Source organism: Dermacentor variabilis, chromosome 7 (assembly GCF_050947875.1).
Source record: "Dermacentor variabilis isolate Ectoservices chromosome 7, ASM5094787v1, whole genome shotgun sequence".
In the NCBI taxonomy this organism is placed as follows: domain Eukaryota; kingdom Metazoa; phylum Arthropoda; class Arachnida; order Ixodida; family Ixodidae; genus Dermacentor; species Dermacentor variabilis.
In genome coordinates this window covers 75,006,560-75,034,068 of record NC_134574.1, presented here as the reverse complement: position 1 = coordinate 75,034,068, position 27,509 = coordinate 75,006,560, and the positions used below count along the sequence as shown (strand labels likewise).

The following is a 27,509-nucleotide window of genomic DNA, read 5'->3' as shown; positions in this document are numbered from 1 at the left end:
GGACAGACGATCGTGTGGCGACCCCGAATGGCTCGAGCATCTGTGCGACATAGTAGGGCCGCAGTCACGGTATGTCGGGTCGTTTAGAGCATAATATCGCGGGCACTGGTTGTCATTGTGGCTGTAGTAAAATGTGGGGCGTGAAAACGAGGGCTGACAATACGGTAATTGCGGGAAATGTGCCCCACACCCCTACAATGGAAGCATGTGGGCCTATAGTCACGTGTTTGCCGTTGGGCCGGATCCCGATTGCGTGGAAACATCAATGAAAGTTGATCAACAGGGGCAGTAGGTCGAACAGAATGGTCGGTTATGGAGCACAACGGTTGAATTCCAGCGCTTGCCAGTTCTCCACGGATAACTGGATGGATGAGGGAGATTGTCGACAGAGTATTCTCCGAAGGACGTGCGAAAGAAGATGGCGACGCAGCATCGATTTCGCGCCGCACAATTCAGACAACGCTATCCGTAGCGGACGACTGAATGGACGGATGAGTGTCTTCGCACGACGACGTCGCGGCGGTGTTGCGAAGCCTCACGAACTGTCGGGCGATGCATCGGCTCTTGGCGCCTTCGAAACTCCTGCACAGATAATTTCGTCAATGGTCGAGGAGTCTTTAAAAACGAGCCAGTTAAACGCATTATTGGCGATGCCTTTCAGAATATGCCTCAACTTGTCAGCCTCAGGCATACGGGAATCGACGCGGCGGCAATGAGCTAGGACATCAACTTCAACTTGAACTTTATTAATTCTTCTAGCACACACTAGAAACGTCCTCCCGGGCTAAAAGCTGCCATAAGCAGCTTGACTGGACCCAAGAGACGTTGTACATGGCAGGGCGATAACAGAGAGCACTTTAAAACATGAAACGTGTAATATCAAACATCAGACAAAAACAACTGTAGCATTTTTAAATATAAGCCTATTGAAAGGATAATTATTTTGCGATACAGAAACAAACAACGTTTAAGGATATTTGGTAAGTTTAGGAAAAAATCATCAAATGGCACCACCTAATTAGAATCATTATACATGAGATATGTATGTGTACATGTGAACAAAAACACATCTTCAATTCCCTGCGAGAAAAATTAGAAGTGTCAGTGTAATCATTAAGAATTTTTGGTAAATCGTGTTTAATGAATTGTAATTTCTATTCAGTGCGGAAACGTGGTACACGCCAAGTTCAGGGTTTCTTAGATGTACTGGTATTTAATGGTGCTGCAAGGCCGCTATGTATGCAAGCCAATTCCTCAATTCTTGTTTTGCAAAATAAAACATATGTAAAATGCGATATTCGTAATAGCGGTCTACCCATATAACTTGACATTTCTCTGACAAAGTTTTCGTCGACGATAGGGGATTGGTACTGGCATTTTGCCGGAGGAGTGCCTTTTGTAATGTAATTATTTTATTCATGTTTGTTAGTGTTGTGGTCCCCCATACTAAACTACAATAATTAAATTGGGAGGTAAACAATGCATGATAAATTTGCAACTTGGTTTTTACCAGCATGAGAGCTCTACAGCGAGCCAGCATCCCGGCTACTGCGGAAAATTTACTGCGAAGTTGATTAAAATGAGCATCCCAATTTATATGACAGGAAAAGGTTATACCAACTATTTTATGATGCTTAACTAGCTCAATGTTGTTATCTAAATAAGTTATTGAATGTTGCAGTTCGAAAATCTTATTTCTTGCTCTAAAAAGAACAGCTTTCGTCTTATCAGGATTAACTCTGATTCCACTTAACTGAGACCACTCAGACAGATTGCGTAACCGTGCATTACATCTAATAATTAGTTCGTTTGCATCTTTTCCAGTAAAGACTAAAGTACTATCATCTATATATATACAGAAATCAACTGTATCATCAATATTTACTAAGTCATTAACATATAAGATAAATAATAGTGGGCGCAAAACACTTCCTTGTGGCACTCCGTTTTTAATTGAAAAGAAACGAGATTGGACATTATCGATACATACACATTGAGTCCTATTTTGCAAGTATGACCATCAAGGCGAGGGGACCGCCGCGAACTCCATACATAGAAAGTTTAGATATAAGAATGTCATGATTGACGCCTTGCTGAAGTCAATGAAAATCCTGAGGGCGAAATTCCCTTCGTCTATAGCTAACACAATATTTTCTTTCAAGGATAAAAGAGCTGTCTCAGTATATCTTCTGTTCCTAAAGCCAAATTGCGAATTTGTTATAACGTCATGTTTGTCGAGAAACTTTGTTAGTCGTGTAGAAATAATTTTTTCAAGTGCTTTCTAAAACCCCTGATTTGACGACCTTCAGGGAGCTCGTGCGCAGTATTGTGCGCGAGAAGCTGCAACAAGTTGGTGCAATGTCTCCTCAATCCTACGTGACTGCTTTAGGTGATGTGGGTCGCGAAGAGGTCAGAGAGTTGGTACAACCGCTGGTCGCACCACCAGCAGAAGCCCTTCCCATGACGTACGCCGAAGCCTTCAGAGCTCCTATGCCAGCAGTCGGCTATCCGTCCGGTCCACGCATGCAAGAGACGACACTGTACTCCTCGAGTCCTCAGTACTGTTCGTGCTCTTTGCCTCCCGCAAACCCAAGTCTAAAAGTGCGGAAGCCCAGTTTGTGGCGCACTCCAAACAATCGGCGAATCTGCTACTACTCTGGTAAAGCAGGTAACTTATACGGAGAGTGCACATACGCCAGATGGGCCTTCCTGGCTTTCGCCCAAACGCACGTCGATACCGTGATGGTGAGCCTCCCCGAGCTATTGTCGAATAGTTGTTGTGCCACCAGTCCCCAACTCATCCATGGCGCCAGTCCGGCTCTCCATCTCCTCGAAGTTCTTTGTCACCTGGCCAAAACTTGCCGGTCACTAATGGCGTTGCAGGAAGATCCATCAGATCCGCAGGCCCATGCCGTAGAAAATAGGAGCAGTGAACTCCGGGCTTGAGGCCTCTGTTAAAGGTTCTATAAAACAATATCCTCCCCGATACGCAAGCCGAGCACCAATGATTCCCTTTCACAGCCTCATGCCGTCGACTACAAAAGTTCCGCAGACATCCCCATTCAAGCAGCCCACGACCAGGTCACTGCCTTCGTGGACACTGGCTCCAGTTATTCTGTTAAGACTGCCGACTAGCTGCTGAATGCGGAAAGTCAAGACGCCATTACATGCGCCAAACCTCCGGATAGCAGGTGACCATCTCCTGACGCCGATTGCGAGAGGCACCCCCAGGCTTCAGATCAGTCAGTCAACGTACGTTGCTTTTGTATGCGTGTTGTGCGACTTCTCGCGGAAAGTCGTCCTTGGGCTGAATTTTCTTTGCTAGCATGGTGCGTTCGTCGATATTCGGAAGCTGATTATAATGTTTTACGAAAACTACGCCGCGGTGCTGCGAGATAGTAACACGCACAAGACAGAACTGCGTTTTTGATGACACTATGACACTTCCGCCGTGAACTGGTATGTTCATAACTGTTGAAAGTGACTGCGACCATAATAGCGGCATCGCTGAAGGAAACTTGTTGGTACCCTTGACTTGGCTTGCCTGTGCCGTCCCTGGCGTTATTCAACTGAACCCTCAAATGATTGAGATTTAGTGGCGAACTTCGGTGGCGAGTACCTACACCTGGCAAAGCAAATGGCTATTGCTCACTTTGAAGAGATGGGAGATGCAATTTTATACGCTTGCTGTGCTTTCTTCTGCCGTTAAGCGTGACACTGTGGTCGTCAGTACAGTGGATGTAAACTTTGAGCTCTCAACGACAAAGAAAAAGCGAACGCGTTGTACGATATGCATGTTCAGTTATTTTTTCGCATGCACCTCAGAAGTAACACAGATGTTCTTTGCGAAGCACTGACGCAACGAGCTATGGAAAGAAGAATGATGGGTGTAACGTTAAGGGATAAGAAAAGAGCAGATTGGGTGAGGCAACAAACGCGGGTAAACGACATTTTAGTTGAAATCAAGAAAAAGAAATGGGCATGGGCAGGACATGTAATGAGGAGGGAAGATAACCGATGGTCATTAAGGGTTACGGACTGGATTCCAAGGGAAGGGAAGCGTAGCAGGGGGCGGCAGAAAGTTAGGTGGGCGGATGAAATTAAGACGTTTGCAGGGACAACATGGCCACAATTAGTACATGACCGGGGTAGTTACATGATAGACGACGACATAATTCAACACTCAACCAGCCCATGGGCTTGTACTTTGTACTTGTGAATAAGAAGGAAGCCACCCTTAGGTTTTTTCTGGATTAACTCAAACTGAACAGGGTGCAGAAAAAGATGTCGAGATCGCGAAAAGACTTCTTTCGTAACTGCTGACGCCCTGTACGAATTTAAAATGCTTCCTTTCGGATTAGCCTCAGCTCCTGTGGCTTTCCAAAGTATGATAGACACCGCCTGTCAGGTCCTAAATGGGAGTAATGTCTCGTGGGTATAGACGACGTCGCTTTTTCTCGGACATTTGAACAACACTTGCAACGACTTCATCCCATGTTCCTTGAAATTCGATCTGCACTCCTGTCACGAAAACAAGAGAAATGCCATTTAGGTTACCAGGAACTAAAGTCCCTCGGCCACTTTGTTATTAGTGAAGGTGCTCGGCGAGACCCAGAAAGAAGTATGGCTGTTGCAGCATTTCCACCACAAGCAAACAAACGTGAGGTGCGCCTGTTCTTGGGCTTCTGCTCATAATAGAGACGCTTTGTGCATAATTTTTTCAAGGTCGCAGAACCCGTTTGTTTGGGGACCGGGGAAGAGGGACACCTTCTCCGAACTTCAGCGGTGCCTCCAAACACGACCCTTTCTTCGGCACTTTGATGAAGATGGCGACACTGAACTGCACACTTATGCTAGCAACATGGGCCTTGGTTGTCTTCGTGCATTGGCAATATGGCGTTGAACTACTATCGCTTACGGTCGCGAACCTTATCATCTGCAGAAACCAACTACTCCAGTACTGGAAGGGAATACTTAGCGGTCGTCCTTTTGATAGATAAGATTCGAGCAAATTTGTACGGCAGTTCATTCAGAGTGGTTGCCGACCACCGTGCCCTTTGTTGGGTAGCAAACTTTATAGGCCCTTCAACTACTCTTGCCAGATGGAGCATTCGCCTGCAAGAATTTGACGCAGGACCGTTTACAAATCTGACCGGAGGTACAATGATGCTGACTCGTTCGGGCGCTTCATTTTCAACGGTGTGAACTGATACCGATGGCGAGGGTCGTTTCCTCTGCGCTGTCAATGTGTCCGACTTGGCTCAACAACCGCGGGATGATTTGAAACTCAGGAAAATTATGGACAACCTTGAAGGCCGCAGTTCCATCCTTCAAGGACATTCGCACGTTAACTTTCTTCGTTCTGTCTCCGCAGCAATGTGTTCTACAAGAAGAAGTTCCAGCCATGAGCGGATGAACTTTTCCCAGTTGTTCCGTTCGCTCTGTGTGCCGGTATTCTAATCTCTTGCCGCAATGAGCCCTCTCCGGACCATTTGGGATTCGCAAGTTCCGTGGACAGAATTCGCCAGCGTTACTACTGGCCTAAGCTCACCCATGGAGTCAAACATTTTATGAAAAGGTGCCGCCACTTCCAGCAGCGAAAGGCTTCGCATCGGCGCCCGGCCGCTTCATTGAAGTATGTTACACCAGGAACACAACCATTTCAATAGATCGGCATGAACTTGCTCGGGCCCTGAGCTAAGTCTTGTGGTGGCGACCGCTGGATCGTCGTTGCGACTGAATATCTGACGCGATACTGTGAAACTAGAGCCATTTTACGAGCCATTGCCAGTGACGACACACACTGCATCCACAATATAGTCCTCCGGAAGGATGCACCAGCGGTAGCTATAACAGATTGTGGTACAGCTTTCAAAGTACAGGTGATGCAAAACATGATGTTTAGGGGGACAGCTCATCGCTGAGCCACTGCATACCATACTCAGACCAACGGTCGTAAGGAGAGGTTGAATAAGGCAATTGCTGACATGTTTTCCATGTCCACAAGAACAGCAACCGCAAGAACTGTGACGATGTTTTGCCTGAAATTACATTAGCATTCATCACTGCGGTTCAAGAAACTGCCGGGTTCACTTCTTTCCGGTTGCTCCACGGCCGTGAGGTAATCCCCATGCTGGACCCGAGAAATACGGAGCTACCACCGACGTTTAAGAATTTTCCGCGCTCGTAGACGCAGCTCGTAAGCTTCCATATGAGCTAACACAGAATCAGCAATGCATAGAGTCGCAGAGGTATAACGCTCGCCATCGCGAGGTTCACTACCAGCTCAATGATCAATTATGGTTATAGACCCCGATTCGCAAAGCGACTGGTCAATCCCGTTCTGTGCACCCGACTGACTTCTCCAGATTTCCACGATCAAACCGTACCATTCACGTTGACAAGGCCATTCTCATTGCCACTCACCTTTATCCCCCTTATGTGACACTTCCTTCTTCACAAATTTATCAGAGTTGCCATGTGTGTGCATTGTCTCTTCCGCTCTTTTTTGCGTTTGAAGCATGTAGACGATGCTTTCTCGAAGGAAGGTAATGCCATGAGCATAATAGTTGGCTGTGTAGTGGGCTTGCCGCTACTGCAGAAGTTGAGGTCGACGACAACGAAGACGCACTGTCATTGATGGTGTCGGATGGCAACTGTCTGCTTCCATTACAGAAAACTCACCAGTGTTTGTCATATAAAGTGCCGTGACTATATAAGGACAAAAAAAACTTTTTTGAAGAGTGTCATGTGCGAGGCAAATACTGCTTCGCACTAGTACCTGGCAGAGCTCCACACTCAGATGCGTTTCGCTTTAAGTGACCCTGGTGAATTTTCGGCGAAGTATATCTTTGCGGCTTGGGCGGGTGCATTCATGGTGTCATAACCATACTGAGCGAAGCGTTAACTCCCATTTCCTTTGCCCTGTCATTGCCAAACACGCAGCCACGCATATTCGCGTTCTTTTTCTGTGGCTGAGCAATGTGAACCGCGATGCGCTTAGATGAAGCACAATGTGATGTCATAGGTATACCGCAACGCGACATGCGCAACAACCTAAAACCATTTTCGTGGTTCCGTATGACATTTATCACGATAAAAAGCATATATGAACATGTCTTAGTAACTATGCTTTAAGGGCACCTTGCCAGAACTTTTATTGGCACCTGAGAAACGCGCTGGAGTAAGTGGGATGGCTTCACAAGAATATTCCACCAAAGAAACCATTCGAAATACGTCTGCTACTACCGGATCGAAGTACGTGAAAGTTCTAGCTGGTGATCCATGGTACAAATTCGCAGCGCTAAGCACCTTAAGTGTTTGTCCATGAAATGCTAGCTGTGAGAAATCAAACTTTATTGTGGTAAAATCAAGGCGAATGTTGCAGAAATAATGTGTATCAAGCATTTCCTAATCCTAAGCAAATCCTAATGAGATTTGTTCGTAAGTGATGCTTCATAAAGGGAATTACTGTCCCGTTATTAATTAATTAATTAACACGTTTCCTTCTTTATTGCAGAAAAAACGGAATGCACCTACTGGGTTCGCAGAAGTGTTGTCGGAAGCCGCAACTGGCAATGTGACTTCATATTCGATGCCTTTTGCAAGTCACAAGCGATTGTAGTAAATAAAAAGAACATAGACACTTGCAAATAAACACACGACAGCTTTTATACAAGCAATTGTGCCTTCTACAAATCCTCCTGTAATCTGGCTTGTCAGATATTTCAAGCAATCATAATCTGAAATACTCTTTTCATGCGATAGCATTATAGGGCTCATGAAGCGTGAAATCCATCGGTGTGGCCGGAGATGACAAAAAGAAAACTCACCGAAGATTAAGATTCTCGATAATGCGAAATTTGAGTGCAGTTTAATACGTGTTTTCATTTCGCAATAAATTGAGGGAAAGAATTTGAGGGAGACATCTAGCAGAGTCGGCAATAATCGAAAATCTGGTGTGCAGGTCAAGCGCGTTGGCTTGTTTACATAAATATACTTGCAAAATATACTACACAATTTGTATCGGGCGTACAATCAGCTTACCAAACAATCGCAAACCAGCAACATAGAAACATGCACGAATGAGACCAAACGAAGGGAAACAAACAAGCGCGAAAAAGAGCTGATGGGAGCACACAATACTACGCATATAGCGGTCGGACGGGTCCCCATGACATATCCAGCTTTTCTGAACACGTACCAACTAGCACCCCAAGCGGCCCCTGCACGAAGCTAGCGCATGTTAAATGGAACGGGTGGGTTTTTCGCGAATAAGAAAAGCTGCAGGCCGATTATTGAAAAGGAGAGGTGACAGATATGTTCTGGAAGACAATCCACACAAGCCAAATGCAGTGATCACGCTGTTGCAAGCAAGAATTTTCTTCCCAGAGTGGTTACAAATTCAGAAATGGAAGATTATGGAAACAACGAAAATTTGTACTTGATTTTCGAAACACAAAGCGTAGCTGTAATAAAACTACGGTGTCTATCGTAAACGTCGCTGCAGCGTATGTAGTCAGGAGATTCAGCTTTCGATTGACTCTCTACACATGGCGTAACACTTTTTACGAAAGCGATTTCTGACGCACAGTCGTGCAAGTTCACGTAGTACCTATAAAAATCTCCAACGTTTCCCTTGCGGAAACGTTGGAAGACGTGTTCTAGTCGTTTAACCGCTCGCACCGATCGTTCCGCGTCATGCTGGCAGCGGTTCGATCCGGGCAGCGTGATGCGCTTTTCTAACGCTACATAGGACTGAGCTCGACAGTCTTTCTCCAGATGGCCGAAACACAAAACTGACGATTTGGATTGAGTTTTGGTTTTTTCGGGGGGGCTCTTCAAATATTATATTTTCAATTTTTACTTCTTAATAAATAGCAATGGGTTGCTTATGAAGTCAACGTCTTTATTATCAGATTTTACTCCTTGGACAGCTTAACAACAAGCATGTGCATGCCTTAGTGTTGCATTAAAAATGCTATCCTGCAGCAGGGATATACTAAGGAATTCTAGACATTGCACCTTCACCATCCTGTGAAACTTCAAGCCAATCCACATGCAGAACTGAATGGTATGGTATGGCATGGTAAAATTTCAATAAAATCCTGCAGATCGTGAGTCGTCATGAAGCGGGTTGCTCCTACGTGGGAACTGGAAGGCCGAGTGTCTCGTCCGCATCGTAGGCCTGCTGGACAGCCCAGAGTTGGTCAGTCTGAAGAGGGCTGCGAAGAACCGCCTGCCATCTGGCCGAGCTCTTTTCGATCATAGAGCGTGACCGGGCACACCGCCAGAGCATGTGGTCTAACGTGGTTATTTCTCAACAATCGTGGCAGGTAGCATTGATGTAAGTATCCGGATAGATTTTATGTAAGAGCGACGGATTGGGATAGGTATTCGTTTGTAGTAGACGGAGCATTAATGCTTGAGCTCTATTGAGCCACGGATGAAGAACAAAGTAGGTTCTACGGCTGAGATAGTAGTGTTTAGTAATCTCGTTGTAGGTGGAGGGCGTGTCGCTGTTCTCTGGGGAGTCAGCTTCCGATTGGTTGAGGGTAGAGCGGTGGGCAACAAGACCCATGAGCCGACTCGTTGAGGTTGGCAAGAGCACCCTTCATCTGACTCAATGTGCGCGAAACCAATAAATGATGTGGTGCGTGATTGCCTTGCCCCCAGAAGTCTGATGGCCTGCATAATTGAATGGCCAAAATTTTAAACAACTTTATATCTATATTGTCGCGTATGCCCTGCTGGAGTACACAAGCTGAATGAAGTTACAGGCGGTTGCACTTTACGAAAACGCAAGCGGCGACGCGCGATGCCGAAACGAACCTCGTTCTCCTCTTCTTCCATCCCTTGATGCGCCACACCATGTGGCATTACCTCCGCTTCCAAAAAAAGAAGAATGAAAGCATACATAGGTTTCACCTGAGAGCGCCGAGATGGTCCAGGAGGAACACATAGGCTATAGTCACAATCACTGGGGTGTGCAATATAGGCACAAGGCACTGGCGGACGAGCAACAACAAAAACTAGCCGAAGCGGCTGAAAACGTCGAATATTAGCGACTATAGTATGGTTTCAACCGCACAACATGCGCAATCTCAGATTGCGGTTGTCGACGTCGGGGAGGCTGGCCTCCGTCATGAAGGACTTCGTAATTCACGTCACTAATTCGCTGAAACACTCTGTAAGGCCCGAAATAGCGACTCAAAAGCTTCTGAGATAGTCCTTTTCGCCGCATGGGAGTCCAGACAGAAACTTGATCACAAAGTTGGAACTTTACATGTCGATTGCGGAGATTGTAACGGTGCGCATCGATGCACTGTTATTGTTTTATGTGCGCTCGGGCAAGCTGACGGGCCTCTTTTGCGCGTTGCACGAAAAGTTCGGCATCATGGGTGAGGTCGAGATGATCGATGTTGTCACACGGCAGCATTGCTTCTAACATAGTCTGCACTTCACGGTCGTAAACGAGGTCAAACGGCGTGAAGCGTGTTGTTTCTCTCGTAGCAGTATTACAGGAAAACGTTACGTAAGGGAGTATCTCGTCCCTCGTCTTTTGCAGTACGTCTACGTACATAGACATCATGTCAGTTACCGTTTTGTTCAGTCGTTCGGGCAAGCCATTTCTCTGCGGTGATATGCAGTTGACCTTCGATGGGTCGTGCAGCTTAGTTTAAAAATGTCTTCAATGAGCTGTGCTGTAAAGGCTTTGCCTCGGTCTGTGAAGACGTGCCATGGGGCGCGATGCCGTAGGACGATGCTCCGTATGAAAAACTGGGCAACCTCGCAAGCTGAGCCTCGAGGCAGCGCGTTAAATAGTCCGTGGTGATGGTTATCCACCTACTGCCAGACGATGACAGTGAAAATGGGCCCAGAAGATCCATGCCAACCTGGCCGAAAGGTTTGCCAGGTGGGTCAATCGGATTCAGCTATCCCGCAGGCTTCACAGTTGGCGACTTTCGGCGCTGGCATTCACGGCAGGCTTGGACGTACCGCTTAACATGCTCGGCAAGTTTCGGCCAGTAGTAGGCATTGCACACTCTATCAAGCGTTCGCGTAAAACTCAAGTGGCCAGACGGAGCCTCGTCATGACTGGCGAACAAAACTTCGGCACGGAGGTCTGCTGGAACGACCAAAATGTAGGTCTTGTTAGTGGCAGAGGAGTTCTTCTTGTACAAGACGCCATGTCGTAAACAAAAAGACGACAATCCTCAAGCGATACGCTGGGGTATTGATGGGTTACGTACTTCCAGATGTTCGAATATAGGCCGTAGTGCGTCTTCTGCCCGCGGCCGTGTGGACATATCAGTAACGCTTACGGCCCCAAGCAAAGTGCCATTGTCCTGAATGTCGTGGTCGGTAGTGTCGACAGGAGCGCGCGAGAGCGTGTCAGCGTCTTCGTGTATGCGGCCCGACTTGTACACAATGGTCACGTTGTACTCCTGAAAACGTAGACTCCACCGTGCCAGTCGTCCAGAAGGGTCCCGGAAATTTGCAAGCCAGCATAACGAGTGATGATCAGTTACAACTTTGAATGGACGGCCGTAAAGGTAAGGTAGAAATTTGGCCAGCGCTCATACGACAGCAAGACACTTTTTCTCCGTGGTGGTGAAGTTGGTCTCTGCACGCGATAGTGTGCGGCTTGAGTACGCAATCACTCTTTCAATACCTTCCTGTCATTGTACAAGCACTGGACCAAGACCAACGTTACTGGCGTCTGTATGAACTTCCTTCTCCGCCTCCTCGTCAAAGCGGGCCAAAACTGGTGCTGACACCAGACGCTGTCTAAGCTCGGTGACAGCAGTCTCTTGCTATGAGGAGCAGACGAACGATACATCGTCCCTCGCGAGGCGAATCAGCGGCTCCGCCATCTTCGAAAAATTTTCAGTGAAACGCCGGTAGTATGCGCAAAGAACCAGGTAGCGTTGGACACCTTTCTTGTCGGTCGGCGCTGGAAACGAGACTGCACCGGCAGTTCTCGCGGGATCGGGGCTAACGCCTTCCGCGCTGACCACGTGTCCGAGAAACATCAGCTCCTTGTAGCCGAAATGACACTTCTGAGGCTTAAGGGTGAGGATAGCCGATCAGATGGCTTCGAGAACTCGCCTCAGTCATTTCAGGCGGTCGTCAAATGTCGCCGAAAAAACGACCACGTCCTCGAGGCAGACGACGCAGCTTTGCAACTTCAGACAAGCGAGAACGGTGTCCATCATTCGCTGGGATGTTGCTGGTGCCGACATCGAGTTTCTCACTACATTACCTAGAGGGAAATCTGGCGCTGCTGCGCTGTGGTATGCATGGGAATGCCGGTATATTGTGACTTCGGATTGGCATCGCTCTCGGATAGACAGGACACCTTGAAGACACGCTTGGCAAGTACCGTTCCGTCTGTCACAATGATTCATTTTCTACTAAAACAGCACGTGAAAAGCTGTTTTAGCTTTATTATTACGCGAAAACATGTTTTGTTTAACTATGAGTTTAACGTAACATATAAGCGTGTACGCTTATATGTTACGTAAGAAGTATCAGCGGGCCGCTAAAGTTGGAGGACAGACGACAAGGTGCCCGCTCGCTTTGAAACAGTTTGTCGTCTGTTCTTGCTTTTCTTCGCTTGGTCATGCATTGTGGGTGAGTAAAGATGTTATATGCGTGAATGGAAACATTTTATGAAGATTTTACTTTGAGAAGGCGTTATTTGCACAGCCACATCCACGTTTTAGACGAAGCCTCTTACAACACCAGCCAACACGAGCCTCGCAGACACATATGCCGTCATTCCCATGGCGGCACGGTGCTCCCTTAAGAAACTCCCATAGACGGTGGCGCCAGATTACCCTCTAGGTGTTATAGTGAGAAACTCTATGGGTGCCGAACAGAGACCAAAGGGAAGTACTTTGAATTTGTAAAGGCCAGCTGGAGTGACGAAAGCAGTTTCCACGCGGTCTCGTTCATCGACCTCATTTCACCAGTAACCGTTCTTTAGATTGACAGACAAAAAATACTTAACTCGCCGCAACTTGTCTAAAGAGTCATCAATACCTGGTAGTGGGTACACGTCCTTCTTGGTAACCTCGTTGAGGCGCCGATAATTAAAATAAAAACGAAGCGTTCTGTCTTTTTTTTTCTTGACTAGAATGACCGGGGAGGACCACGGACTGTGCGAAGGCTGAACGACACCATCATCTAGCATCTCCTTGAGTTGGGCTTGAATTGCCTCACGTTCTTTCGGCGAGACACAATAAGGATGTTATTTGATGGGACGTGGCTCGGCGGATGTCGTTATTCGGTGCTTCGTGATTGGCGTTTGACCCACCCTAAAAGCCCGAGGGAAGCACGCGCGGAATTCGTTCAAGAGTTCCTGCATTGCGCTCTTTTGGTCGTCCGTAAGATCGGAGTTTACATCGATGCCTCTGAGAAAACCGTGGTCTGTGTCCACTTCAGAAGCAAAGCACTCGACGATGTCCGTTGATGGTTCGGCGTAGGCGATGGCAGTGCCACGAAAAATGTGCCGATGCTCAAAGGTAAAGTTGGTAATGAGGACCGTTGTCTGACTTTCACGAAGTTCCACAAGGCTTCGCGCTACACAGATACCTTGTTCTACCAACATAGGAATGCTGCCTTCTACAATGGCTTCACCATCTTGTAGTTCGTCGGACTTGACGGGAACCATAACACTCGCACGCGGCGGTATCGGGATGTTGTCATCCGAAACGCGAAGTGCGGATCTCTGTCCAATTGCGTTGGTCTGTGTTCCCTTTGTGTCGGGAAAGTGATGCAACGCTCGCGGAGGTCAATAATGGCGCCATATTCGCGGAGAAAGTCCATCCCAAGAATTAGATCGCGGGAACACTCGTGTAGAACCAGACAAGTGGCGACAAAAGCAGCACCGCGAATTTCTACTCTGGCTGTGCGTAGGCCAAGCGGTGTGACGACGTGGCCACCGGCCGTACGAACTGCTGCCCCGTTCCAGGGCAACGTAACTCCTTTCAGAACGCTTGCCAGTTTTCCACTAAGAATAGAGTAATCGGCGCCGGTATCTACAAGTGCACTCATTTTTCTGGCGTCGATCAACACAGGTATGTCCAGTGAAATCTTGTTCGCGGAAACTGGTTCTGGCGTCATCGTGTTTTCGTTGTTCTGCGGTGGGCGCGATGCGAGGTCTTCAGCGCGTCGAGTATCAGCGGCCCCGCCTCGGAAGGTCACTGACGTCAGTTTTCCCGGCGTGGACTTGGTGATCGCCCTTGCGTCGTCCTCGAGGTGGTATCGCGAGCAGGGAAATATCGCCCCGATGAGGGTGAGCGTGACTGCCGCTGCGATGGGCCCCGCCTGCGGCGCTGTTCGAGGAATTATGCGATGTCGGGTGGCCTTTGGCCGAACCTAGGTCGAGGTGAATCGATAGAAAAACCGAGTCCGAGTCGTCGGTAGGGGCACTCATGATACACATGACCAGCTTCGCCGCAGTGGTAGCACAGCGGTCGTCGATCGGGTTCTCGCCAAACCTCCGATTTGCTCGGGTGTGTTCGGCGGTCGTCGAAGTACGGTAGTGAAGTTGTAGGAGGGGCTTGCGCCGATTGCAACGCGACTGACGAAGCAACATAAGTAGGTACGAAAGCTTTGGCGAGGCTCAGTAATGTTTTTGCGTGAGTCTTGCGCCTGGACTCGCTTGGCAGAGGTGGTGCTTCACTGCTGGAAAGAGATGCCTGCGGTGCCTTCTGTACTGCGTAGTGTAGGACGCTGGCAAGGGAGCTGACTGGAGGTGGCGACGTACCGTAGTACTTTTGCAGCTCGTCGCGAACCACTGAGCGAATCAGTTCGTAAAGCAAGGTGACGTCGCACCCGAAGCCTACCGGCATATCCGGAGTGCAGGCAGCATTTACTTGTCGGTTTTCCATGTTCGACCGTTGCTCAAGCGTCTTCTTTATCGCGGTGGCTTAGGTGAGGAACTCCGTAACATTCTTGGGCGTATTCCGAATAAGACCGCCAAAGAGCTGTTCCTTTAGGCATCTCATCAAATTACGTACCTCCTTCTCTTCTGACCTGCTCGGATCGGCACGCTGAAAGAGACGCGTCATGTCCTCCAAGTACATCGTGACGCTCTCGTTGGGCTTTTGAACTCGTGACTGAAGGGCCCGCTCCGCTTTTTCCCGGCGATCGGGGCTCGAGTAAGTCTACAGTAGCTTGCGCTGGAACTCAGGCCAGGATGACAGGGCACATTCGCGGTTCATAAACCACGTGCGAGCCCCATCCTGGAGGCTGAAGTAGACGTTCCTGAGTTTGGCGTTGTCCCCCTCGTTAAACGCAGCCACGCGCTCGAACTCCGCCAGCCAACCTTCGTCGTCTTCAAATGTGTCGCCATGAAAAGCCGTCGGAACTTGGGGGTTCAGCGGCGTTAGGTAAGTCGGTGTTACCCGTTCCGTAGAAGTCGCAGTGGTCGCAGTCATCACTTTTTCCTGGAGGTTTCCAAATTCTGGGGTGAGGCCTCGGATTCGCCTGCTTCTGCGGTGAACTAGAGTCAACTCCAACTGTGGAACGAGGTTCTTGCTCCCCAGTGGGGTCTCCTGCATAAGTTGAGCGTACCGAGCACCTCCACCAAATTGCCACGTGTACCCTACTGGAGTATACAAGCTGAATGAAGTAACAGGCGGTCGCACTTTACAAAAACGCAGGCGGCGACGCGGAGATGCCGGGACGAACCTCGTTATCCTCTTCTTCCGTCCCTTGCTGCGCCACACCATGTGCCAATATAATACCTGAGTATCAACTAGTTTCAAATGTCTGCGCCAAGAGTGTAGTCCTTTGTAACATGCGCATTTATAGCACTTAGTAGGAACATTGGTGGTGCGTTGAAGGAGTGTTTGTTTTTTGAAAGAAAGATGTTTATTTTTTTCCACATTGTTATACACATGTAACAATCACTTCTCGGACCTGTAACCGAAGGCTATTTGAAGGTCCGATAAAAGAATAAAAGGAAATCCTAGCATAGCAGGAATAAAAAAAGACCAGTAGTAATTGTATATACAAAGGTGTTGATTGTTAATTCACAAGTCAACTAAAAGGAAGTGAATACATCAGAGCACCAAATAACAGTGTAAGGGGCACAGTTCAAATACAGGAGAATACATATTTGAATGTGAGGATGCGTACCATGATGTCTATTTCTTTCAGGTATCCAGAAATGAAATTGCAAGCAATATCGATTTGTACTGAACTGGTTGATAAAGCATACAACTTATGTAATTCAACACTTACATAATGAGCAAAAATGAGAGCAATATGACATTTCAATGCATAACAAAGCAACACAATCTTGTCATACTAATTACATAAAATAAACAGAAAATAGTCTAAAGATATAATTCTTGCTTTGTACAGATCTATCAAGAAATTGATAATTTACTCTTTTTAACAAATGAAGAAAATATGGTTTCAGGGCACTGGGAAGTTCGAGGAATTAATGACTCCCGTTGAGAGACCGTTCCAGATTTTAATGCCAGTGAACTGTAGCATACGCTCTCCGTATATATTGCTACGCGGTGCGAGAATAAAATGACCTGCAGTTACATTTCTTGTACATCGCGAAGACGAGTAAAATATGGATGAGCTGAATGGGTGGTTGAATCTAACAACCCTATAAACGCCCAATGAAATGCTCTGCTGACGTAAATAGGCAAATGGTAATATGCTATATTTGCGGAATATTTGGGCCGTGTGATCTTAATTCTTAGAATGACGTATAATTATAATTGTGCGTTTTTGGAGCATAATAATCGGATTAAACATGGTTTTATACGCCCATCCCCACGAGTCGACGCAATACCTCAAGCGACTTACAATAAAAGCAAAGTACATAAGTCGTAAAATTGAGGTGTTAAAGTATTTGCGGGCTAGAATTCAGCCGTAGCAACAAGATGCCAATTTATAGCAGAAACTGTTTATGTGATCTTCCCATTGCAGGTGCTTACCAAAAATTTCCCCAAGGCATTTGTAAGAACTTGTCTTATCAAATGGGATGTTATTTATATGTATGTTTAAACGTGTACTATCTACTATTTTGAAGCGTTACTGAAAAACAACATATTTTGTTTTCTTTATGTCAATTGCTAATTTGTTAGCCAAGAACCAGTCTGAAATTCTATTTAACTCTAGATTTCTCTTAAGACTAAGTAATGCAATATTCTCCGCAGTTACTATAATACATGTGTTGTCTGCGTACATCAATATTTCTGCACTCTATAATTTGTTGCAAGTCATTTATATACAAAGAAAAAAGAAAGGGATCTAATACGGAGCCTTGAGGGACTCCGGTAACAATATTTTGTTTTGGAGAAGGTATGTTATTGACTCTCACGACCTGAAATCGATCGTGTATACAACTTCATAAAAAGTCAAATACTTTGCCTCGAAACACAGAATGTTTAAATTTGTGCAATAAGATCCAATATGGCCGGGAATGGGCGGTTATGTCACACGACCGGAGCAAATGGTTTCGCACCTTCTCAGTAGAGGGCACATTCACTTGAAGAAACGCAAAATTTAATCCGTAAAGCGATTTATTATAGCTGGAGTTTTGAACAGCTATTGGAGAGCGAGTGTTATGCAGTCTGTTTGCACGTGCATATTTTTGTAAAGCAAAAGGAATGGAGTGGGAGTGTATATAGGTGTACGCACCTTGAGTCTGCGTGCATGCGTGTTTTTATTTCCGTGTGTGCACGTTTTTGCGTCTGAGCATTTGAATATGCATGCGCACGAGCGCATTTTTGTGCGTTTGTGCATGCGTGGGCGGTGTAAATGTGAAGGCAGGGGAACATGGGTCGTGTCGTGTGCGTGTGCCTCCACGTGCGTGTGCTCGCGCGCGCGCGTGCGTGCGTGTGCGTGTGCGTGTGTGTGTGTGTGTGTGTGTGTGTGTGTGTGTGTGTGTGTGTGTGTGTGTGTGTGTGCTACCTCGCGAGCGAGGATTTCGCCGCTTACACCTACTCTTTGGGATGAATGAGATATAGAGCTTATTGAAACCCATATTTAAATCTACGAGGCTAGAACGAATGACACTGCCTTTATAGCATTATCTCCCGCTAAATGCGAATCAATGCAATAAAAGAAAACGCAGTTCCCTTCCACTGTGTGAAGAAGTATGACCAACGAAGCTGTGGATGTGGTCCCCTTAATGGCGAACTACACCTACTCCGCGGATCGGCCCGGCATTACACTATCTTCGGGATCAGCCCACGTATGTGGAGTGTTTAAATCTTGCTCCATTTCCACCGCGGGAGGGCCCAGTGTTTATTTTGTTTATTTATTTTTATTTAGGAAGGCTGCAGGCCTTAGACGGTCCAGGCAGGAGGGGAAAGGTAGATACAAAAAGAGAATACAATAATAGATTGAAGAAGGAGTAGGAAAAGCTCCGGAAAGAATGTAATTGAAAGTACGAATGCCTGATGGAGTCAAGCACCTAAATAATGCATAGAGAGTGGCAAATGCAAATTCAAACTGTTTCATAAGCACAATTTCGAATCACTGGAAATGTAATAGAGAAAAAGAGGAACGCATAATTCAAAATTATTACAACGAGTAATATCAATAAATACTGCATTACGATACAAATTGAAACGATGTTTCGTAACTTCGGGATTTTGTTCTACACGCGAACGAGATAGTGGGAAAAGTAGCCGTCAATATCGCCGCCCCAGAATTCGTCCCGACGGCACAGTCAGCATCGGCACGGCTCCGTGAGCAGCTACCAAGCTCTTCACTTTCGTTATCATCCTTCCCTCGGCGGCAGCGCACTGTGTTGATACCAGCGACACGCTTAACCTGCACCATCATTGCGTCATGCCTCGCTTCTGTGACCAAGGAAGCTTTCGGCAGCACGTGTTCACTGCTATATTGGCACTAAAACTTTTAGCTGCTTGTCTTCGAAATACCAGCGTGAATAAAAATCGAAAGTGGACTGGCCACAAGGAACATGCTCACGGGGCTATACCATAGAGTAAGAAATTCAATAAGAGCGGACTCCCCCATAGAGGCCAGCGGCCGAATTGCCTGTAGCACACCAGGTCGATGGAATTAACACCATGTGGTTTTGGTTTTGGGCGGGCGCGTTTTGAACGCCAGTTCGCACACGCCACGCCTGCTCCGCTGATCGGAGCGGCGTTTCTTTTTCTCGCTTCTGCTGCTGAACAAAGTGTGGCCTTGGTGCGAAATCGTTTTATTATTTTGTACAAATGATTGCAAACGTTCTTTGCAAGCTTCTATCGAATCTGCGCCACGTGCAATTCTATTAAGTAAACGCAAGACGTCTTCTAAAATGATGAAATGTTTATTTTGCTCTACGTATATGCTAGTTCTGCGCTTTTTGTTCTTTCAGCCAAAGTCATGGCACCAGTTAAGCAGCACTAGTTCTCCTACGAAGCTCCATCGGGCGGCACCAGGTGAAACAAGTAATTTACAAGCATTTGTCATTTTGGTGTATAAACGTAAGAGGAATATTGGGTGTAGAGGCAAAACGTGCTTAACAGCAATATTGGGCGTAGAGGCGAAACGTGCTTAAGGGGTGAATGGGCGGCATTACGGAGGCATTCACTTTTACATAGAGGGGGCCCTCCTCCCAAACATTATCATAATATATGAAGAAAATGTGTGATGTTCAAGCACTACCTCCTTCCTCGGCATTATTTCCTGCACCTTAAGCGCACAAATGCACGTACGGGCGACTGCGCATTTCCGAAACAACTTGGCCTCAGCCGACGCAATAGTATGCTACATACACAGAGGTGGCTACAACACACTTTCTTAGCTATACCATGCCAGACGCTGGAAGAATCGCTTCTACTAGCGTTCAATAGAAAGGCGTGGGCGCAAAGGCAGTTTTCATTTGTTCAGAAGACTGAATTTTCGAGTTGGTTTTTGAACTCCTCGGCGTTATCTTTTCCGCGATCTGCCGGCGCAAGCAACATGCTCCCATGTTATCACTCTTGGCAATCGCTCGTCGCGTCTTCGATAAGCGTCAGTACCGAAAGAAGGTATATGTTGTTGCTCGGCCATAAAAAGCGGCACAAACTTGTCCCACTAATCATAAGTACACGCCAAACTGTCGCCCTGACCGAGCTGCTTTTCGATGACTGCGTCACAGCGCAGTCGTGGCGCGCGTACTTCAGAACCAAAAAGTAGCGAAATTATTTACAATAATGCTGGGGCTCAGGGAAAACGTCAGAAACATGTCCCAGTAATATTTAGTAGACGCGAAACCAACACCATGGTCGAGCTGCTTTTCGCTAACTGCGTCCTCGGCGAGCGTGTTCAAAAAGCACCAAAATAAGTTACAGTAATGCTGAGGCCCATAGAAAGCGTCGCAAACATCTCCCAGTACGAGTCATTACCTCAAGTTAACTGCGCCAGGGCGGCCGGCCTGCTTTAGCTAACGGCGCCACAAGTCTCGGTTACGTGCCCTAAGCCTAAAGGTGCCTGAAAATTGTCGCAGACTGCCAAACAAAATTTCCCACCTTGCCGCTGTCCAGCAGTGCAGTGATGCCGTATCCACGTGCAGAACGAACGCAAGAATACGCCGCGACCTTAAAAAACCAAGCTACAACCAAAAGAGAGGGGTCGCCGAACAGGCGAACTCCACATCCGCAGCCGGCCTCGTTCGCTTGGGCGGGTTGTCTGATGCATGACGTGTGCATGGCGTATGCAATGACGCGTGAGGCATCTCCTAGCTTGTTGCTATGTGACGCAAGAAAGATAAGTAGCAAAGTATCAGTTCATGTAAACGGAAACCTTTTTAGTTTTAGCACAAAACAGCAAAAGAAAATAAGACGTTGTAAGTTCATTTCCCTTTCTTTTTTTCCGATACTCGCGTCAACTAACAGATAAGATTAACACTAGCCGTGACGTGTTCCCTGTTGCCAGTTTACGCCCCCAGCGTCATGTTGAATTTCTTTATTTTGTTTCAGAACGCACCCAGCCTCACAAAAGGCTAGGTGCGTTCAGGTTGACTTTACATGTTGGCAAGGATTGTCTAAGGGGTTAGTTGTTTGCTCATCAGAAAAAGAAGTGATTCAAGTTGTCAGCGCAGAGTATGTGTGTGGTTCCTCCTTTGTGTCCCGTTTTAAAGCACTGTTCTTTCTGTTACTTTACAGGTGTTCTTTTCCTGCGTCAGCTACGCTTTCCAAGAGCGTTTAAGTGGAAAATATTTGCTCGCACTGCTCTTATAAAAGCACGTTTAATAAAAATTTCTTCTCTTGGCTTGATAATCTTAAGAGCGGGTTCCAAACTGCTCATATTATTCCGCCACCTAATATCATTTACTCAAAGTTTAATTAAACTAGCTTTGTTAATTATTTACACAACTTCTCAACTTACTCCGCATCCACAGCTTACCAATCTGAACAATCGAATGGTACAATGATGTCACCTGTATTTGTGTTCGTTTATTAGTTTTGTTTTGTGCAGTTAGAAGCGGCCGGCCTATTGATGGCGCTATATTCTTCTCATAAAGCAAATCTGAAAACTTGGACAGGTTTTCACGGCGCAAATCATGTTCATTAGCTTAAGCACATAAGCCCAACCGTCCACTTCTGCCTTTACATTGGACTATTGAACATTATACAAGTAGCACTTCAGCGCTACGGTAGATCACACCAGGTGTGCGAGAACATTGTTCGCGCTCCCAATTAGATTTCTGAGCGTGGGCGGCATGAGGCTCGGTTTCCTGGCATCATCAAAAATAAGAACCGCTGCCTGGAGGAAAGCATTTCATAAATTTTACACTGGATACATCGAATACTTAAAAACGACACATGACATGACAAGAACTTTATTTGAGTCCTGAGGGACCGTGATCTTGGGGAGCTAAAACCGAAGACTCCCGAAGATCAAGTCGGTGGCGTCGCCCACGATGGGACCGGGAGATGAAGTTCCGCCGCAATGTCGTGGGCCCTCTGGATAGCCTGGAGTTGAATGTGGAGATTGCTGCTCTTGAGATATCCCTGCCATTGTTCTTTCGTTATGGGTGGAGAGATGTTAAGGGCTGGGCACAGCCAGAGCATGTGTTCAAAAGAGCATGAGTCATGACCACATTTGAGGCACGACTTTGACTGGGCAGAATGTATCCTGTTAAGAGACCGAGGAGTGGGATACGAACGGGTTTGCTGAAGTCTGAGTGTGCTAGCCTGATGTTTGTTTAAAACAAAAAGTACTGAAATATTAAGATAAGGGTTTCTCTGCGTATAGTTTGGCTGTCTATTGTTAAGATATAAAGAAAAATAGTGTGATTTTGTGACAATTATTGCTGTAATACGTACACTCATGTGAAATATGAGCTCCGACACAGTACAAGAGACGGAACTGGCCCCTGGAATGGAGGGCTACATTGAACGACTGAATGCTGGTTTGATAAATATCAGTAATTGGGAAGTGTTCAGTTCTTGAATATTCCGTATGTCGGCGTCGCTGTTCAGTCTGGGGGGCCCTTTTTACCAGGAGCACTATGTTTCAGCTACTATACAAAGGAAATGCACACAACTGTCTTCTTGGGAGGAGGGGGGTAGAGTTTTTTGAGCGTTTAACCACAGTTTCAAAGTTATCGGTAAGCTCAAGACGGGTCCACGTGTGTGTCTAATATCCAGTATGTTGTAACGGATTGAATAATGAAAGAGCGTTATCTTATCGGATTGTGCGAGTGAAGCTAATACTAGCGGACGTTCTCCATCATGTTTGAGGACCTGAGGTTGAGCTGCAATGTACAGACATTCCAATCTGATGAGCCAATGCCTTGATCCAAAGGTCAGATTCACAGGAAGCATAACTTTGCGCGCTGCAATCGCGGTGCTTTGAGCGTTTTCCAGTGCACGTTCACATGACAATGAGTTATATTCGTGACTCGCTCTTTTCGAAGTGTTTTGTTCTTCAAATCACAACAACGTCGCAGTATAGACGTGCTACATCTTCGTTGAGTGAATACTCGTAACCGGACTAGGACTCTTGTTGCGTGTGCATTTACAAATTTAACGCAACAACTTCGTTTTGATACCTTACGTTTTAATTTATGAGGTTATAAGAGACAGTCAACTTATATTACCAGGAGGGGGGGCGGGTCTTAAGAATAAAGAAAATTTGAAAGCTTATTAGTCAGCTTTCGCCTCATGTTAAGGAAGGAAATTTCAATAGAAATATCCATATGATAATTAAGAGGTTATCCGCTTGACAACGTTTAATCTGCATTCCCCCTTTTCTAGCCGATGGCGACCTAAAGGTGGTTCGTATTGCGGATCTTGACATACGTCGAAACGTCAAACAGAGGTTTGTTCCGAATGTTTCATTTCAGGAAGGCATGTTACCTTCCTGCCCTTCTTTCCGGTTAAAAAACACGCATAGGACGAAAGCGCTGCGTGAAGAACGTCGTTAGTGCAAGCGCACGAGCTACCCTAACTGATCTCGCCTATATCGCTGTCATTCACGCTTAGATAAGGCATGTATATTTTAACTCAACGTATCACAAATTCAAAAAGAGTTGCCCACGACCAGCTCAGCTAGGTTTCTGTCATTTCGTGCTTCGTTCCAACGGCTAATAGTAGCCAACGGGGCAGCGCACTGAGTGTAGAAGTTGAAGAGAAGTTTTTCTATACTGTCTCCTCACCAAACGATAATTGCATGCCACGCTGCTGGCCATTCCTAGAAAATCGTATATGTGACGCAAGCAACATTGCAACATTGTTTTGCGATGGGAGCGTGAAGGTCAGAGACAGGGTGGTTATGCAGATAAGACATGCTATATTTACCACTATTTAAGAATGAGTGAATAAATGCCTTTATTTATTGAGAAAAAGGAGAAGCAAACATTGGTGGAAGCACGCCTCAGCACAATGGGCAAGGAGCGGAAGAAAGAAAGAGCAAAAGCTGGAGTCCGGGTGGCCGGCGAACTTGCAGTTTAGGGCCGAGAGAATATAAGCGAGAGTTGATGAAACCGGTTGAGTTCTTGTGTAAATGTGTGATGTGGCGAGTAAATGATTGGAGCCACCGCCCAGCGTTCGTATTTTTCGATAATATAAGCACCCACCATTCTCAAGAGTAAACGCTTATTCAAAACCAATCTTGGCAATTACTTATTCATCGGCCGCACCTCGTCGCGTATTTCTAAGTGGCAGGATATCTGGATTTCAACTGCGCTGTCACGACAAGTTACGACCATACCGTGAAGCTTGCAGTTAAAATTGTCATACTCATGACTGTTGCCATTGCGGGAATACTATAGACATGCTTTTGCTACACAAGTTAGAGAACACACTGTTTAGAACAGCGTTTCTTGCCTTACATACGCTCAACGCAAGCACCACTGCAGCATGTTACGGTGCGCGTCCCTTCAAGACAGAGCCGCGAACGCAAACATGAGAACGCGTTAGAAGACAGGATGCCGTAATGGGCGTCGTGCCAAACAAATCGCCCTGCCATTTCCATGCAAGGAGGTGATACACTGAAATTTCTGCAGTTCCGGGTCAAGCCTCCGCCTACGGGAGCGCGTGATACCGCCGTCGACCGTATTGCTGGAGGACAAGTAGCGCGTCTACAGTGCGCGGTGGCGGTGTACGCTTGGCACTCCCTGCGCTTGCGGTTCCGCGATGAAAAATAAAATTCAACCCCTTTGAAAAGTATATTAGTCCGCCATTGTGTGTCACTGTTATCGAAAGAAAATTTGCTATGGTGGCAGGCGCCTTGTGTTCTATGTATATTAAGTTGCGAGCACTGAAAAACAGTCGTATTTACTGTTTCGATCATTCAGCAACCTACCGCCTGCATCAGCAGTGTGATTCGCTTGCGTCGATAAATCGTGCCGGCTCGTATTGGCGGCGACATGAATTCGAAATAGTACGCTTATGCCATTTCTCAAGAAATCACTTTTTGGGGAAATGTTCGTTCAAATCTTTGATGGTGAAGCCGTTGCTGCTTTAAAGTTAGGAGTGAGCATTCTGAGACTTAAAAAAAGTGCAGCGCTATGTCTTAATTTTTGTCCAGCGTTCAAATTTTAACCTAGAATAGTCAATTAGAGGAAATAATTAATCAAGCTGAGGTGACCGACAATCTTCACGCCACCGCAAGGCTACATGCGCTCCAATGAGAGTAGCCTGCGAAAGCTAAGGTTATGTGTCAGACCCTATAATCTATAGCAATGTTTACTTTCTTGTGTTTCTGTGTCCATTGTGCCTTGGTCTACGACAAAAACAAGAAATGCGAAGGCATATAAACCGAAAGCTTGGGGGGAAGTGGCACCTAATGGTTGCGTGCCCATCTCCCAATTGCAGACTGATGCGAATACATGGGCTCGAATCCCGGTGGTTTGTTTGTGAAGACAGATTTCTGTGCTCTCTGGTGACGGCGAAGCTCATAATGAGGCAGTAGCCTGAAGACAATAGTAGCCGTCAACGTAACAGAATAAGCGGGCGTGCAAGGTCACAGCTAAAGCCGGAAGTATATATTGTTGCGGTTAATCTTGAACCGGCCTTATTTAAAGGATGAGGTTGATGGTGAAGTAAAGATGGCGTGCCGAGGCTGCGCCAGCAAACGTCTTCTTCCTCTTCTCTTCGCCCGGCTCATGCCGTAGCAATCCCCGGTTGCCAGACAAAGCCCGCTGGGCAAGTCCAAATCTTTCGGAAAGTGTAGGTTGAAACCGCTTAAGACGGGCAACATGTACTAACTGGATCCAGTTAGACCGACGGCAAGCGGATGTCAAGCATTCCACCACGTACGTCAAGTCGATCAAGCGATCTACAAAGAGGAATGGGCCCGTGTACTGGGGTAAAAACTGTTCGCATAAGCCACGTTTACGTTCCGGAGTCCGCAACCACACAAAGTCACCGTTAGCGTACGAGACAGACTGGTGTAGGCTGTCATAGCGCTCTTTCTATCGGTGTTGCGATGCCACAGTAGGAAGACGAGCAATACGCCGGGCTTCTTCGGCAAGACAAAGCGTCTTGGCAACAGAGTACTCGCTGTGAAAGTCAAACGGTAGTATAGTGTCAATGCACCTTAGCAGTGGACGTGCGTAAAGACGATAAAAAAGACTGTAATCGGTCGTCTCATGTTTGCAGTATTATAAGCATTGGTGATGATGGGGAGTACGTAATCCCAGTCTCTGTGATCGGAAGATACCTACATGGCCAGCATGCTAGTTAGAGTTCTGTTCGTACGTTCTACAAGCCCATTTGTCTAAGGGTGATAAGGCGTCGAATGACAGAACTGCGCACTGCAGAGAAGAAGCAGTTCTACGGCGTCCGCAACGAACTCGCGACCGCGATCGCTAATGATGACACGGGGTCGACCATGCCGAAGGATAATGAATCGAAACAAATACATTGCAACGAACGCAGCTGTTGAAGATGGTAAGGCCGCCGTTTCCACGTAACGAGTCAAATGGTCGACATATGCGATCACCCATCGGTTGTCGTTAGATGATCGGGCAAATGGGCCCAGAAGATCGATAGCCATTTGTTCAAATGGCAGGCGAGGCGGCGGCAGAGGTTGGAGGAGACCTGGCGGAGGGTGGTTGGGCACTTGTAGCGTTGACATTGTTCGAAACTGGCGACGTAGTGCTTGACTGTGTCCTGCATTCTGGGCCAGTAAAAACGCTTCTGTGTACGGTTCAAAGTTCTGATGAATCTTAGATGGCCAGAGGTCACATCTTCATGCATGGCTCTCAATATGTCCGCTCGCAGACTCTGCGGCACCAACAGAAGGAAGCGTGCGCCTTTAGCCGAGTAATTGTCTTGTAAAGCAGGCCGTCACGGACACAAAATGGACCGGTGGCTCCAGGACGAGATGCGGCTACAAATAGAGGTTCCATACTAATATCATTTTCCTGCTCTGCTTTGAAAGTCATCGAGCCTTTGAATGTACAAGGAATGGCAGCAAAACAGTAATCAAAAATTTCTTTGTCACATTCCGTCGTCTTCAGAGGAAGGTGGGAGAGACAGTCCGCATCTGCGTGGCGACGCCCAGACTTGTAGCAAATAACGAAGTGGTACTCCTGCAGTCAATGAGCGCAACGTGCCAGTCGCCCACTCAGGTCACGAATATTCACCAATTAGCATAACGCGTGGTGGTCAGTAACGATAGTGAACGGGCGTCCGTAGGTATAGGGCCGAAATTTGTGGACAGCGCAAACAGCTGCCAAGCATTCTTGCTCGGTCGCAGTGTAATTGCGTTCCGCTTTAGTCAAAGAGCGACTAGCATAGGCCACAACGTGTTCAGCTCCTTGATGATGTTGCAATATTTTGGCACTGATGCCGATGCCACTGGCATCAGCGTGCACTTCCGTAGGTGAGGATGCATCGTAGTGACGCAATATAGGCCCTTACGTTAGTAGAAATGTTAGCTGGCGGAAAGCCTCGTCACAAGTTGTTGTCCAGTTGAAAGGGACGGCTTTTTGGAGAACACATGTTAGGGGGTACACCACGTCAGCGAATCTTGGGACGAAGCGACGAAAATACGAGCACAGGCCCAAACAACTCAACTCC

At 46.8% G+C, this 27,509-nt stretch overlaps 2 protein-coding genes across 2 annotated transcripts in view; one reads left to right on the top strand and one right to left on the bottom strand.

The window, feature by feature from the left end:
- Positions 1-7,656, top strand: part of LOC142588166 (uncharacterized) — a 59,542-nt gene extending 51,886 nt beyond the window's left edge. The window contains exon 6 of the mRNA XM_075699670.1: positions 7,520-7,656. Coding sequence (XP_075555785.1) covers positions 7,520-7,656 — 137 coding nt within the window. The remainder of the gene's footprint in view (positions 1-7,519) is intronic.
- The window catches only part of LOC142586849 (uncharacterized), a 513,536-nt gene that overhangs the window by 347,058 nt on the left and 138,969 nt on the right, over positions 1-27,509 (bottom strand). The window lies entirely within an intron of this gene.